General features: G+C 44.8%; 1 protein-coding gene across 1 annotated transcript in view; it reads right to left on the bottom strand.

The window, feature by feature from the left end:
• Positions 1-17,058, bottom strand: part of ANO2 (anoctamin 2) — a 155,165-nt gene that overhangs the window by 116,648 nt on the left and 21,459 nt on the right. The window contains exon 3 of the mRNA XM_083503337.1: positions 2,104-2,202. Coding sequence (XP_083359463.1) covers positions 2,104-2,202 — 99 coding nt within the window. The remainder of the gene's footprint in view (positions 1-2,103; positions 2,203-17,058) is intronic.

Raw genomic sequence — 17,058 nt, 5'->3', positions numbered from 1 at the left:
GATATAGGTCTTTACTCACCCCTTCTTCGCTGGTGGTGAAGAGGCACCATTCTGTGGTTCGCCTCAGGTGCAAAAATGTTTTGGGCTGGTCCTATCTATATACTGCTTTTATAAAACCTCAAAGTGGTTTACAAAAAGATTACGTCTCTGCCTTTGGCTTTACTAACGTATAAACATTCAATAGTGTTTCTCAGCCATCATTCGTTCAGCTGATCTGCAGCACAGGATAAAGGTAAAGGGACCCCTGACCATTAGGTCCAGTTGTGGCCGACTCTGGGGTTGTGGCGGCTTTATTGGCTGAGGGAGCCGGCATACAGCTTCCGGGTCATGTGGCCAGCATGACTAAGCCGCTTATGGCGAACCAGTGCAGCGCACAGAAACACCATTTACCTTCCCGCCAGAGCGGTACCTATTTAACTACTTGCACTTTGACATGCTTTCAAACTGCTAGGTGGGCAGGAGCTGGGACCGAGCAATGGGAGCTCATCCCGTCGTGGGGATTCGAACCGCTGACCTTCTGATCGGCAAGTCCTAGGCTCTGTGGTTCAACCCACAGTGTCACCCATGTCCCACGCAGCACAGGATACAGAATGCTTGAATGTGAAGGGATCTATTTTAAGAGGCAGGCTGAAGCAATCATTCCTCATCAGGTTAGTTTATATTCTCCCCCCCCCCCGCCCCCAGAACAGCAATACATTGGCTTAGGTAGCACCAAGTGAAAAGGAAGGGAGAAGCTTGAAATATTTCAAGGCAATCCTAGTGGAGAGAAGTTCTGAAAGAAAAGAAACCTAACAATCAAACAAGGAAAATATCAAGGTATCAGCTGTTGATGGGAAGATGGTTCAAACCAGTGGATGCTGCTACAAATCAAGAGATTACAAGAAAGGACTAAGCATTGGGTAGAACTGTCTGGGGGTTAAGAGTTCCTTGATGATGGAACAAACCACATCAGATGGTAAAGGTAAAGGTACCCCTGGTCGTTTGGTCCAGTCGCGGATGACTCTGTGGTTGCACACTCATCTCGCTCTATAGGCCAAGGGAGCCGGTGTTTGTCCACAGACAACTTTCGGGTCATGTGGCCAGCATGACTAAGACGCTTCTGGCAAACCAGAGCAGCGCACAGAAATGCCGTTTACCTTCCCGCCGGAGCGGTACCTATTTATCTACTTGCACTTTGATGTGCTTTAGAACTGCTAGGTTGGCAGGAGCAGGGACCGAGCAACGGGAGCTCACTCCGTCACGGGGATTCGAACCGCCAACCTTCTGATCGGCAAGCCCAAGAAGCTCAGTGGTTTACACCACAGCGCCACCTGCATCCCCAACCTCAGATAGTCGACATTTCCTAACAGAGGTTCGGTGGCCATCTGTTGGGGCCTCTTTAGCTGTGATTCTTGCATTGCAGGGGGTTGGACTATATGACTCTTCAGGTCCCCCCCAACACTACAATTCCATTAAACAACTAACATGTTGAAACATGTGTCATGCCGATTTCCTTCTAAAGCTATGGTTTTCCCAGTAGTGATGTATGGAAGTGAGAGCTGGACCATCAAGAAGGCCGGTCGATGAAGAATGGATGCTTTTGAATTCTGGTGCTGGAGGAGACTCTTGAGAATTCCATGGACTGCAAGAAGATCAAACCTCTCCATTCTGAAGGAAATCAGCCCTGAGTGCTCACTGGAAGGACAGATCCTGAAGCTGAGGCTCCAATACTTTGGCCACCTCATGAGAAGAGAAGACTCTCTGGTACAGACCCTGATGTTGGGAAAGATGGAGGGCACAAGAAGAAGGGGACGACAGAGGACGAGATGGTTGGACAGTGTTCTCGAAGCTACTAACATGCATTTGACCAAACTGTGGGAGGCAGCGGAAGACAGGAGTGCCTTGCGTGCTCTGGTCCATGGGGTCATGAAGAGTCGGACACGAATAAACAACTAAACAACAACAACTTTATAAGTGGAGGGGAGCATAGCCTAGGTAGTCACTGGGGAGGGGGGCTTCTTCCTTGCCATACTCAGAGATTAGAAATAACCAGCCTTCCCTGCCTTTCCTCTGTAATGTTCTGCAAGTTTCAAAATAATTAAAACAGAACTGAGTACTACTTACCCTTTTAGTGGGCATTTTTATTTTAAGAAACTCTGCTTCTCGGCTAAGTACATTCCATGGTGCATGTATCCGGACAAAACTCAGTCCTTGTGTCTTATTCTGAAAGGTGAAAAGAGGACATATTTTCTTGAAATACAAATTAAATTACAAATTAAATTAGAGGAACTAAAGGCGCAACATACAAAATAAAGGGGCAGCTGATAAAGAAGGTGCAAGCTATATAAAAGTAATGCCCTTTAACTTGTATTTTCCGATTTCACAACAGAGCACACTTATATAGTGTTGTTTCAGTGATAACATAGTAATTATAGTGGATAAAGTGTTTGAGGGTTAAAGGCATGAAGCATCCTGGGTTCACGTCTCATTTAGCTTGAGCTGGAGTTCCATTGGGTATCTTGGAAAAGCCATCTTCAACCTCACTTTCCTGCCTGCATATCAATATCAATATATCAATATGGCCCGAACCACAAAGAAGGTGGTTGAGATAGTGCCTTAAATAAGAGAACTGGTATCTACACTGCATGAAAAAATGAAAAAAAAAATCACAATGTATAATTATGATACAACAAATATCCTTCCTATTCTTTCCTTTAAAAATACGTACAGAGATAGTAACTAGAGTTGAGTTGTTGTTTTTTAATCTTTGGGCAATATAGAAATCAGTTAGAGATGCTCTGACTGGGTGGGGTTTTTTTTTTCTTCATTTAAGATTATAACTATCCTTAATTTACATAACGAGACCTGCAAGTCAGGGACCCATATTTTGTTTATGCTATTTCTGTAATGCAACATGAACACAAGCGATGCTACATTCTTGTCCTTCGATCAACGCTACAACAACACTTTAAATAGTCCTAGTATTGGTATGGATGGTGACATGTCATATCTTGCTAGAAAAAATGACACTTGGGCTACGTAGATTAATCATGTTACTCATTGTGAAGGAGTTGTGTGGCAAGGTCCCAAACCTGAGATGTGGAATAAAGACACATGGAACAGTATTTTAGGTTAATGGGCAAAAAAGGCCACAACTGTATTGGTTACAGAATGTGAGTGGTATTGGCTTAGGCATTGGAAACCACTTGACTATATCTGACTCCTGCCTGTCTGCAGGAGTCTTGGAAGGGTTAACCACCAGTAGGGCGAGCCCTGCTGATGCACATCAACCAGAAACTCCCCCAGGGTCACTGCTAGGGGTCGGCCACGGCCCCAGCCCCCCCTCTGGGGCTTTGGATGGAGACCACGCCCACTGGATTCCTTTAACAGAATACCCTTAAATTAGGAGGGGTAGGTGATGGCCACTACCTCCCTTCACCTTCAACCTAATACTCTGATGCCTAACTGCTAAACCTTACAAAGTTGTAACGATTTGCTACAAGCTAGGTGAAAAATCCAAATGGCCGGTGCCAATTTGCCAAGTGGAAAAATTTCTACCAGGCCCCTTGGACAACCAAGGTCCATAGCAAGGTCAAGAAACAGAAGAGCCTAACCTAAGGGAGGGAGGGTGGGAGAACTGACCGAGCAGGGAGAAAAACCCTGGGGCAAGTCCTCGGCCACGGATAGCCTGCACCACACCCCTGGATCCACCTCTGGATTGGACGGCCTTGTGACGTTAACATATATGAAAGAGTGCTGGCGGGGAAATAGTTAAACGGGTTGCACAGTCAGGACCCAGGGGGTGGAGTCAGTGGGACTATAAAACCAGTTCTGGGAGGAGTTTGGGGAGGAGTTCGTTGGGAGTTGTTGGTGGGTAGTTGGTTGGATATTGTGGGTTGGCTGGTTGGGAAAGGCAGTTGGTAATAGAGAGACAGTTAGGACCGTGGGTTCTTGAGTGTGGGCAGTGGCGTAGCGTGGGTTGTCAGCACCCGGGGCAAGGCAAGTAATTTGCGCCCCCTAACCTGTGGATTTGCGCCCCCTAACCTGTGGATTTGCACCCCCTAACCCTAACCCCCAGATGTTGCGCCCGGTGCGGCTGGCCCCCCCTGCACCCCCCACGCTACGCGTAGAAGAGATAGAGTGAGGAAAATAAGACTAAGAAAGTAAAGAGCAACAACGTTTGGAATACCGTAAAAGTTTTGTTTCTGTCTGAAATAAAATACATTCTTCTTTATCAATGGAAAAGCTGACTGAGACTGAAGTGATTTTACCAGGCAGGACCTGGTTGGTGGCAGCGGATTAGTGGTGTATGGGTCAATAGTCCGTGAGACAACCGGGGGCTCCGTATGAACGCCACAGGCCTAAGGATGCTGTGGCTGAGTACCATCCAATGGTGCAGGGGTGATCCCGCCCTGTGCGCGTGGGGAGGGCTTGCTCCCAGCCTCCAACGTCATCTCCCCGGGAAAGGGGAAATGTCTTTTCCTATGTTCTCATGCTCTATTATGCACTTTTCTCAAGGCACCCAGCGCACTCTGGGGCTCTGTGTAGCTGTTAACTACATTTGACAGAGTTAGGTAACACAGCTGCTTTGTAATCAAGTGAAACTGTAAATAAAACTGCTCCTGTTCGTTGTGTAAAAATACATCTCCAAAAGATCAAGCCAAGGAAATGGGGTTTTTTTTTTTTTTTTTTGCTGATTTATTGCAGTTCTGATGTAAAGTGAGACCAGCTATCGCCCAGAGGTGGTGTCTAGGGTATTTACAGAATCCTTCTGGGTCACTTGGCACTGCCTCTGCTTACACAAATTGCTTCGTCACTAGTCCCAGGGAGCTACCATGCAATTCACAATGTGCATTGAATTAACAAACATCAAGATACAGATTTTCCATGTTTGTGTATGGGATTTGAATCATATAATTCATTTTAACATTAATGGGAATTGCACTGCAAAGCCTGATTCCGGGTCACTGCGTTGAAAAGAAATCTCTATGTAGGTGTCCTTATTGGTTGAAAAATAATGACTGATAGCTTCCAGTAATATAGGAATATTTGCAATTAATGAGGTTTCTTTAGATATTGATAGATGGGAGTACCCTATGGGGAAGGGTTAATCCTCTCAAGATGAATATTATTCCCAGATTAATCTACATTTTGAGAGGAATTCCAGTTCAGTGTTAGCAATTTTTTGGAAAAAATATTGAGATGTAAAAGTATTATTGTGGGGGAAGAGTTAAAAAATTCAGAGGATAACATCACCTTAATATAAAGGTAAAGGTAAAGGACCCCTGACAGTTAAGTCCAGTCGAGGACGACTCTGGGATTGCAGTGCTCATCTCGCTTTACTGGCCAAGGGAGCCGACGTTTGTCCGCAGACAGTTTTTCCGGGTCATGTGGCCAGCATGACTAAGCTGCTTCTGGCGAACCAGAGCAGCGCACGGAAACACCGTTTACCTTCCTGCCAGAGTGGTACCTATTTATCTACTTGCACTTTGACGTGCTTTCGAACTGCTTGGTTGGCAGGAGCAGGGACTGGCAACAGGAGCTCACCCCATTGCCAGTGGCGGTGCTTCATGCTCTGGGGCGGAGAGCAGGGGGGGCAGGGCTGGTGCGCATCCTGGGGGTGTGGCGCCCAGTGCAGGTGGGGGGCAACCACAATAGCACCCCAATGGGATCATGCTGCCAGGGGTGGTGTGCTCGTCCCACACTCCTCTTCCTCCGCCAGTGCCTGTCACGGGGATTCGAACCGCTGACCTTCCGATCAGCAAGCCCTAGGCTCAGTGGTTTAGACCACAGCGCAACCTGCGTCCCACTAAAGTAAAATAAAGTAAAGTAAATGTAAAAGACCCCTGGACGGTTAAGTTCAGTCAAAGGCAAATATGGAGTTGCAGCGCTCATCTCGCTTTCAGGCTGAGGAAGCCAGTGTTTGTCCACAGACAGCTTTCTGGGTCATGTGGCCAGCAGGACTAAACCGCTTCTGGTGCAACAGAACACCGTGACAGAAACCATAGTGCATGGAAATGCCGTTTACCTTCCTGTCATAGCGGTACCTATTTATCTACTTGCACTGGCGTGCTTTCGAACTGCTTGGTTGGCAGGAACTGGGACTGAGCAACGGGAACTCACCCCATTGTGCAGATTTGAACCGGCAACCTTCTGATCGGCAAGCCCAAGAGGCTCAGTTAAACCACAGCGCCACCCTGAAGGACAACATAACTGGCTGGCGCGCTAAACAGGAGCATGCCTATAAAGGGGTGAGGGGAGTTTGCAACGTTTTACTGTAGGTCCCACTTGTTAAAACACTAAGTATGTTAGGAACAATAAAATATATTTATAATATTTCCCGCCTGATTTTTTTTGCATGCAATAACAATGGCACAGTGTTTAATTTCAGTTTATTGAATAACCTTTGTATTGTTATATTCCCTTGTTGAAAGATGCAAAATTTAATTAATGTGTCCAGAAGAGCTGAAACCCAGCATTTGTTTACTTGGTTAGAAAAATAGCTGACAACGAATGATTCTATCGTTGAAAGATGCAGAAATATATAATCTTTCATCATGGATTACCCATTCTGGTTCAACCCCATTAAAACAGTTTTCTACACGGGCTGAACATTCAGAAATGAACTAATAGCTTGGGGAAAATGCTTCTTATATTAACAATCAGACTGTGCTCATCATGCCCCTGCGCATATTAATTCATGATCTCTCGAACTATCTGGTCCTACCTGTTAGTAGCTGCTAAGACATTTGAGCTGTTGAAATAACAGTTTGCTTGAGTCATTTTCAGATGGGCTCAGTTTAGATTTCTGGTGCCTCCCCCACAACTCCATCATTATTCCATTGAATAATAATGTTTATGTTGTTACATTAAAACATAAGCAAAAAACATTTTATCAACATTTTTTCCTGGCTCCATTTCTGTGATCAGGTTCACATGGAACACTGAGCCAAATCACGGCTTTCTGCAAATGCAAGGGTTCCTGAAAAGGAGATAGAAGCCATTTTGCTCCTTCCCCAGTTCTCCCGCTACTTTGAGCTAAGCCATAGCATGTTGCAGAATCATAGAAATTTGGGGTTAGAAGAGACCTCAAGGATTATTTAGTTCTAGCCCCTGCGATCATAGCAATCCCTGACAGATGGCCTTTGTTTAAAAACCTCCAGAGAAGGAGAGCCCACCACTTTCTGAACACTGTCGACCAGCTCTTACTAATGTTCTTCCTGAACATTTAGTCGGGATCTCCTTTCTTGTAACTTGAAGCCATTGATTTGGGTCAAAGAATTATAGAATTCTAGGGCTGGAAGGGACTCCAAGAATCATCTAGTCCAGGCTTCCTCAAACTCGGCCTGCCAGATGTTTTTGGCCTAAAACTCCCATGAGTTAGCTAGCAGGACCAGTGGTCAGGGATGATGGGAATTGTAGTCTCAAAACATCTGGAGGGCCGAGTTTGAGGGAGCCTGATAATCCAACCCCCTGCAATGCCAGAATTCTGCCCAAAGCCATCCCTGGGTGGGCTCAAACCACGAACCTTCTGGTTAACAGCCAGACGCACTGACCCATTGCACCACAGGAGGTCCTAACCTCCAGAGCAGGAGAAAACAAGCTTGCTCCATCTTCCATGGGACAGCCTCTTTTCCAGGCTAAACATACCCAACTTGCTCAACAGCTCCTCATAAGATATGGTTTCCAGATCCTTGATCATTTAGGTGGGCCTTCTCTGCAAGATGACAGACCTTCACCCCAACAGCTGGGATTGAGCTCTCTCCCTCCTCCCCACCTAATCCACTCCACTCCACAGTAGGGTTATGAGTTTTGAAACAGTCGAACCTCAAAGCAAGCTGAGTCCTGTTCTCTCATTTGCAATGATTTATACGCTGATTGGGATGTGGGTGGCGCTGTGGTCTAAACCACAGAGCCTAGGACTTGCCAATCAGAAGGTTGGCGGTTCGAATCCCCGTGACGGGGTGAGCTCCCGTTGCTCAGTCCCTGCTCCTGCCAACCTAGCAGTTTGAAAGCACGTCAAAATGCAAGTCGATAAATAGGTACCGCTCTGGCGGGAAGGTAAACGGCGTTTCCGTGCGCTGCTTTGGTTCGCCAGAAGCGGCTTAGTCATGCTGGCCAGCTCCCTCGGCCAATAAAGCAAGATGAGTGCTGCAACCCCAGAGTCGGTCACAACTGGACCTAATGGTCAGGGGTCCCTTTACCTTATACGCTGATTGGGCTTTCATGCAAGTATTAGTGATATTTAGTGGCAGCAGCGAAAAGGTAACAAAACACAACTAGCAACTTTTTGAACCAGGCCATTATAATTGTGCAATGCAGTTCATTGTCAGCTCTGAATACTGAAATATATATTTGCAAGAACTCTTGGGAATCACTTATTGAAGTGATGACAGTAGCCATTAACAGGCATTTGTATGTTCCCAAACCCTGTCTCCTACCTACCGGTATATAGCTCTCCTCCCCATTGCATGACAGGATTGCAAGTGGTTAGGGTGCAGAAAAGGTAATGATGCTTAATGGCACTAGGAGCAGCTTTATAAAGAAAACTGAGGTCATGGTGAATTACACAAGTTTTATTTAGTCTTCTTAATATCATGTTTTTCATTTATTTCTCATACAAAGAGGAAAAAAATGCAGGCTTTTTTCCACTGAGGAGAAGATGGAAATTCAAAGAACTGACAGTTTATGTTTTCATTTAAAAACTCAAGTTTCTTGAGACGTATCCTGGGGCTCCCAAGTTAAATCAAGTATGAGACGATGTGTGCAGAACTAGATATACACACGAAGGAATATTGGGTGTGGACTAGCACTATAAAACACTGGTTGCTTTGCCATTTTCGTTGCCAACCTTCGAGCCTGCTCTCCGACATACTTAAGGACTCTTATAAATCCAGATGGTTCCAAGTCTTACATAGCAAAATCAGATCTATCGGTATTGACTTGGAACTCTTGTATAATTCAAGTGAGCAATATATCTATTGCAATATTCAAACCAGATTCAGGGACATTGAAAAACAAAACAACGGGTCAGCTGTAAATAAAATTTGCTCCCCCAAGTTCTATGGTTTAAATGCAACAGATAACAGGGTCACTTATATCTCAAAATTCATAATTCTAGTCCAACACCGGACATTTATGTGAGCACGACTGAATGTTTCCCCATCAGCTTTGGTCAAGGCAGATATTTAAACATTCCCAGATATGATAGACATTTTGGATGCTCTTTGAATGTGCCGGACATCATAGAACATATTCTTTTCTACTGTCCATTGTACAACCAGCTACGAAAATGCATGCTATTTTTATGGGTAGTCTAACACCACAGCACAATGAAAATATCAGATTCTATCTCTCTGACATTAACCCGGAAGTAACTGCAAGGCTGGCTGAGAATCCCAATGAAAAACTATATTTCACACGGCTGTTTATTTGTATATATTTTAAATTTTTATACATGGATGTTTTATGATGTTTTACGAGGGCCTATTCTTGTAATGTCTAATAAAGGTTTGGAGAAGTACCGTATTTTTCGCCCCATAGGACGCACCGGCCCATAGGACGCACCAAGTTTTTTGGAGGGGAAATAAAGAAAAACAATTTTTATTCCCCCCCCCCAGGCGCTTGTGGGGCCAGCAGCGGGGAGAAGCGCTCTTCTCCGGGCAGCCCGCCTTCAGACCAGGTCCGGGGACAGCCGGAAGATGCGCTGCGCCTCCCCGCTGTCCCCAGAGCTTGCGGGGCAGGCAGCAGGGAGAAGCGCTCTTCTCCCCACCGCCGACCTTCAGACCAGGTCCGGGGACATCGGGAAGACGCGCTGCGCCTCCCCGCTGTCCCCGGAGCTTGCGGGGCTGGCGGCAGGGAGAAGCACGCATCTCCCCGCCGTCAGCCTCCAAACCACATCGGGAGACAGCGGGATGGCGGCGTTCCGCCTCCCTCTGTCCCCCGACCTTGTGGGGCTGGCGCTGGGGCTCTCCTGAAGCCTGGAGAGCGAGAGGGGTCTGTGCGCACAGACCCCTCTCGCTCTCCAGGCTTCAGCGAAGGCCTGCATTTGCCCCATAGGACGCACACACATTTCCCCTTCATTTTTGGAGGGGAAAAAGTGCATCCTATAGGGCGAAAAATACGGTAAGCTTTTATTCAAAATGTAAATCTTACTGAAGGCATTATTAATCATTCTTTTTGAGGAAGTAGCTTAAAAAAACCAGAATTACCGTATTTTTCGCTCTATAAGACGCACCAGACCATAAGACGCACCTAGTTTTTGTAGGAGGAAAACAAGAAAAAAAATATTCTGAACCTCAGAAGCCAGAACAGCAAGAGGGATCGCTGCGCAGTGAAAGCAGCAATCCCTCTTGCTGTTCTGGCTTCTGGAATAGCTGCACAGCCTGCATTCGCTCCATAAGACGTACACACATTTCCCCTTACTTTTTAGGAGGGAAAAGTGAGTCTTATAGAGCAAAAAATACAGTATTTGTTAAAGGAAATGTTTCTTTGAAAAATGGGGATGTATCGTATAGAGTACATTATTGTAGAAATGTTTACTTTAAATAAATTGTTTTATTGTTTTAATTTCCATTTTATGTGTTCACTTCTTCTGTTGTTTATCCTATTTTTTTTTTTTTTTAAATGCACTTTTCTGCAGAATAAGAAGTCCATCAGTTTGTTGGCTATCTCTTCTAAAATATATGCCACTTTTTTTACTTAATAAGATGTAGAATAAGATGTAGGTCTCCTTCAACTGTATTCTGTGTGAAGAGCAAGCTGGTTTTTGAAATTTCTATTCTTCCAAGGATCATTGCTATGATTTGTCCCACCTTATTGGGAAAACTGACTCCTTGGAATTAACGGTAATTACATTGGCTTTTTTTCCCTTTTTTTAAAAGAAGATACATCACCTTGCCAATAAAGGTCCGTATAGTTAAAGCTATGGTTTTCCCAGTCGTGATGTATGGAAGTGAGAGCTGGACCATAAAGAAGGCTGATGGCCAAAGAACTGATGCTTTTGAATTATGGTGCTGGAGGAGACTCTTGAGAGTCCCATGGACTGCAAGAAGATCAAATCTGTCCATTCGGAAGGAAATCAGCCCTGAGTGCTCACTGGAAGGACAGATCCTGAAGCTGAGGCTCCAAGACTTTGGCCACCTCATGAGAAGAGACGACTCCCTGGTAAAGACCCTGATGTTGGGAAAGATGGAGGGCACAAGGAGAAGGGGACGACAGAGGACGAGATGGTTGGACAGTGTTCTTGAAGCTACAAACATGAGTTTGACCAAACTGCGGGAGGCAGTGGAAGACAGGAGTGCCTGATGCGCTCTGGTCCAGGGGGTCACAAAGAGTCAGACATGACTAAACGACTAACCAAAAACAACATTGGCTTCTCGTAGAATTGCTTTTACAGAATTGTGTTCTATCCTCTACCTTTATGGTGAGTTATAAGAAATTATGGTACCCTTGGAGGTTCCTGACATACTCACTATCCTTAATATAAAGATCCTTATGAAAAATATATGTCTGAGTTCATCAGCATGATTGTTTCAAGTGAGTTTGTGTGCTTTCTGTTGCTGGACAAAGAAAATTATGTCAGTTTGCACATTTCTCTATTTCCATTGGCTGCCAGGAAATTTGTGGCTCAACCCTCACAGTATTTTTTCTTTGTTATGGCTTAAAGCTAAACAAATGATATTGTTGCTGCTACTACTTCTAGCTAGTATTAATCCGCAGAGTTATGGCCAAGATGAATTCTCCTTCTTCAAAGAGAAAGTAAACTTTACAGATCCTTTGAACAATTACAGACAAGTTAGACTTGTCAGCAGCACCAAAACAGTGAACAAAAAACAGCTAGGGCTAAGGACACAACTGAGAATTGATGAATGGATCAACTTTAAAAATACAGTGGTACCTCAGGTTGCAGACGCTTCAGGTTACAGACACTGCTAACCCAGAAATAGTACCTCAGGTTAAGAACTTTGTTTCAGGATGAGAACAGAAATTGTGCAGCAGCAGCGGGAGCCCCATTAGCTAAAGCGGTACCTCAGGTTAAGAACAGTTTCAGGTTAAGAATGGACCTCCAGAACGAATTAAGTTCTTAACCCGAGGTTCCACTGTAGTCAAATAGTCAGGATTTGAATAATACACTTACAATGGACATGTGCAAATAAAAAATAAAAATATGAAGTAAAAATATACATAAGCTATATAAAAATATAAGAAATAATAATAATAATAGTAGTAGTAATAATAATAATAGTAATAATAATAATAATACTATTATTTATACCCCTCCCAGGCCAAGACCCGGCTCAGGGTGGCTAACACCAATTATAAAATACAGTGAAAACATTTTTTTAAAAAGTTATAAACCAGGGAAGGAAGTTGGGGGGAGCCGCGCGGGGGCGGGGTGTTAATTGAAATTGTAAATGGTAATTTGAATGTTTGATTATGTTAAAATTTATTCAATAAAAATATTTTTTTTAAAAAAATAATGAAAATAAAAATAGTCAAATAGTAAAGGTCAAAGGGTAAAGGGGACCCCTGACCATTAGGTCCAGTCACGGACAACTCTGGTGTTGTAGAGCTCATCTTGCTTTACTGGCTGAGGGAGCCGGCATACAGCTTCCGGGTCATGTGGCCAGCATGACTAAGCCGCTTCTGGCGAACCAGAGCAGCACACGGAAATGCCGTTTTCCTTCCCGCCGGAGTAGTACCTATTTATCTACTTGCATTTTGACATGCTTTCAAACTGGGCAGGAGCAGGGACCGAATAACGGGAGCTCACCCCGTCAAGGGGATTCGAACCGCCAACCTTCTGATCAGCAAGTCCTAGGCTCAAATAGTAAAAGAAAGTACTAACTCTCGGTCCTCGTCATTCCCTACCTTCCTGCCACTGCCATCACTTCCTTGGATGACTTCAAGACACCACAAAACAGGAAAATTACAATACCCCTGGGGGTATATAAACAGAGACTTGATGACAGGCCGTGGTTAAAGGTAGCAGACCGGCAAACAGTGAAATCTTCAGCACAGAAGAATTGATGTCTTCCCAAACACCAAGATCAGGCAGAGCTGCCATGTATTTTATGAAATGCAGGTGACAAAATATTAAGCTTGTGCAAAGGTGACATGCAGCGGAAATGACAAACAGGCACAGGCAGGGCAGCAAAGGGGCATTTTAGCTGGTGAGTGCCTGTACAGAACATTGCATTTTGCATGGCATTGTGAACTGGGGATTTCCCTCTTTTATCCCCCAAACTATTTCATTTCCCCAGAGCCAAACATTAGCCTGTCTTTGTGCCCTAAGTGGTGTTCTTGTTTTGTACTCAAATGGGAGTGTTGCTTGCTAAGCGTATTACTGGGATAATATCACAGAAGATCACTGTTATTTCCAGGAGCTGAGCGGGGTGCCCAGAAATTGTCCCTCTCGTGCCCAGATAATGCCTATAAATCCTGTGGGCCTGGGATGGAAAGGAAGAAAGGGAATATAGATGAGCAGAGAATGTAGATGACCGCTAGCATGCAGTGAACAGACAGTCTGCCAACAGGATATTGGACAAAGTTAGCCACCTCTTTTTCCTAGTGTACAGATTATGGAGAGGCACATACTGCTGAAACAGACTGCTGCAAAATTAGCATGCATTTTTTTTACAAGGTACTCTGGTGGCGCTGTGGTCTAAACCACAGAGCCTAGGACTTGCCAATCAGAAGGTTGGCAGTTTGAATCCCTGCGACGGGGTGAGCTCCCGTTGCTCAGTCCCTGCTCCTGCCAACCTAGCAGTTCAAAAGCACGTCAAAGTGCAAGTAAATAAATAGGTACTGCTCCGGCGGGAAGGTGAACAGCGTTTCCGTGCGCTGCTCTGGTTCGCCAGAAACGGCTTAGTCATGCTGGCCACATGACCCGGAAGATGTACGCCGGCTCCCTCGGCCAATAAAGCGAGATGAGCGCTGCAACCCCAGAGTCGGTCACGACTGGACCTAATGGTCAGAAGTCCCTTTACCTTACCTTACTCTTCAACTACTGCTGGTGTTACAATCACTGTTTCAGAGGAAATACATTTTACAGTTAAATGACGGGTGATAACAGCACAAAAAAGGGACAGGATCACTGATCAAAAAAGTTTAGGGAAAAGCAATCCTGCCCAAACCAGAGTGTTATAATCACAGCATTGAACTTGATCAGCAGTACTCTGCTAAAAAAGAATGGAAAAGAAGCCTGTTATTGCCAAGACATAAAGTTTAGATCTATTTGAGGCTGTTAAGTGTGGGAGAATATGTATGTGTGCATATTGTCTGTAAAGCTGTGCAAAGAAAATATAGACCCAAAAACTGGTATCAGAACTGACGGAGAAGATTGTTTAAAAACCATAGAAAATAATATTCAATTTTAACACCCTATAGCTGTGAAGAAAGGCAGTTGAATGTAACTGCTAAGTCCATTTAAATTGCATTTAATGTACTGTATATTATTGCTTTATTATGTATTTGTACAACTGGTTAAAGATTTATTTTCGTGTGTTTTAATAATGTCCTTCTGAATTCATCGCCCACCCCAGGGAAAAATCCTTTTGAAAAAGAAAGAAGGGATAAAAGTGAACAAATGTTCATCCTCAGCTTTGTCAGAGCTTTTTAAAAACAGCTTGTATAGAAAATTCTAGAAGTAATGGAGGAGGAGGAGTTTGCTTTCTGCTTATGAAGATGAACGCTTCTCTTCTGCATTCTTTCCAGCACCAGCTCCACAGCCTTTCCACAACAAAATCTTTCCACTTCTAAGAGTATCTGTCAGGACAAAACACGATTGTTTGTGCCAGAACATCATTGCACGCTAACTGTCACTCTGGGAATAGAATTCATTTGTTAGATGCGGCAAGGATTATAAAAGTGGGACCAAACACGAAAACAGGTGTTGTCCTAAAGTATTATGTTTTAAAAATGAACAGGAAAACAGTCATTTATTTTTACTATATTGCAACCCCAGAGTTGTCCGTGACTGGACCTAACGGTCAGGGGTCCCTTTACCTTTTTACCTCACCTCCCAAGACCAACTTAAACATGGGCAAAGGAGGGTTTGGTTCCTTGAAGTCACTGCTTGAAAGAAAAGGAAGTTCACAAAAAACCGTTTACTATTCTCCCGGTGAGCGGCCCCAGGGGCGGGTGGCAGGCGCTGTGTTCCCACACAGCCGGGGATAATGCCATTTCTTCCCCCAGTGGTTGCACAGACCTCTGGTGGTTTGTCCTGGATTCTGACTGATCATGGGCGACATGGTGGCTGTGGCTTTGGAGCGGACCTAAAGGAAAACTATAAAGCCAGGCCACACCTCCTGCCTGGAGCTCAGCTGGCACTCGGCAAACCCAGCCAGCCACCCTTCATTTTCTGCTTGAGGTTCTGCTTGAGGGTTAGTGAAAAGATGGACACTGTGGCCAGATTGGGGCGGGAGAAGTAAGGGACCAACTGCTTAATGTGGCGAAGGTGGAAAAATGTCGCCTTGGCTGTTGCTGTAACCTGCGCCTCCATGGAAAGGAAAGCATCAAGGATTACACCCAAACTCTTAATGGGGACACCAATTGGGCCCCCGCAAGAGAAGGGAGTTGGTCCCTCATCCCCATACCATCCCGACCCAGCCAGAGGACCTCTGTCTTTGAAGGATTTAGTTTCAATCGGCTCCCACGAAACCATCCAGCCCCAGCTTCCAAGCATCTGGTCAGTGTGTTCGGGGCCGAGTCGGTGTGGCCACCCATCAGCAGATAGAGCTGAGTGTCATCAGCATATCGGTGACAGCCCAGCCCAAAGCTCCGGGCAATCTGGGCAAGGGGGTGCATGAAGATGTTAAAAAGCATCGGGGAGAGGATTGTGCCCTGCAGCACTCCACACACCAAGGAGTGGCACGACGACATCTCCCTCCCTAGCGATATACATTTGAGATGATCCTTAACCTGGAATTAACACTTAGAATCACAGAATAATATCATAGAATATTATTATTGTAGAGTTGGAAGAGACCACTAGGGTTATCTTATCCAATCCCCTGCATTGCAGGAATCTTTTGCCCAACATGGGACTCAATCCTGAGATTAAGAGTCTCATACTCTACTGACTGAGCTATCCCTGGGTGATTCAGGTTACAATGCCTATGCCAAGACCTACTTACATCTGTAATCCATAAAATCATGACCTATTTTATCCCAAAGCAATTCTCCCATGATTCTTCCATCTTCCCATGTAAGCCCCTGGCTGCTCACGGCCTCAAGGCACCTGGGCCCACAACCCTACTGACTTCCCCCAAATCTTAGCCAAATGATAATCCCATAGGTTCCTTGAAACAATAGATGGGTAAGAGGTTATATAAGAGATGTTTAGAAAATTTTGCGTGGTGTGGAGAAAGTAGTGAGAGGAACCTTTTTCCTCCTCCCAAGGATCAGCCGGTGAAGTTGGATGGTGGAAGATCGAGGACAAGGCTATTGTCCTCATGACCTTATTGTGAGCTTCCTAGAGGCATCTAGTTAACTACTGTGGGCATCAGGGTGTTAGGCTATGAAGGTCCTTGGTCTATTTCGGAAGGGTTCTTATTATTTTCTCCAAAGAAGTGCTGCTATCCAGCTCTTCTGCATGAGATGGGGATAAGGAGTGTGTGACCCTATGATCTGACATGTTTAATTCATAATAATCCGATTAGAGTAGGCCATAAACGCATTCTCTCAAATTTTACAGTGCTAAAATTGAACTTCCGTTTTTCTTTGTGGCTTTGCATTGCTGCTCAACATCATTATCTCTTTTTCTTGCTAATATGGCCGTTTTGTTCACCTCAGGTACAGAATCATAGAATTGCAGAGTTGGAAGGGACCCCAAGAATCATCTAGTCCAACCCCCTGCAATGCAAGGGTTTCTGTTTTCATATTCTGTTGTTGAGTCTTGGCAGTTTCAATTAACTGATGCTTCTAAAATCTGCCCTACAGAGTCAACCAATGTTTTCCTTTATTCCCTTCTTATTTCCCCATATTGATTATTGCAATATTCATATTGTTGGTGTGGTGCCTTTTCACCTTCTCACCCCTTGCCTTTTCCTGTAAGACCTATTGCAGTCGTTAAGA

Source organism: Podarcis liolepis (assembly GCF_965112155.1).
Source record: "Podarcis liolepis genome assembly, chromosome: 5".
In the NCBI taxonomy this organism is placed as follows: domain Eukaryota; kingdom Metazoa; phylum Chordata; class Lepidosauria; order Squamata; family Lacertidae; genus Podarcis; species Podarcis liolepis.
The sequence above is the reverse complement of the archived record's forward strand: the minus strand, read 5'-3'. Positions and strand labels throughout refer to the sequence as shown.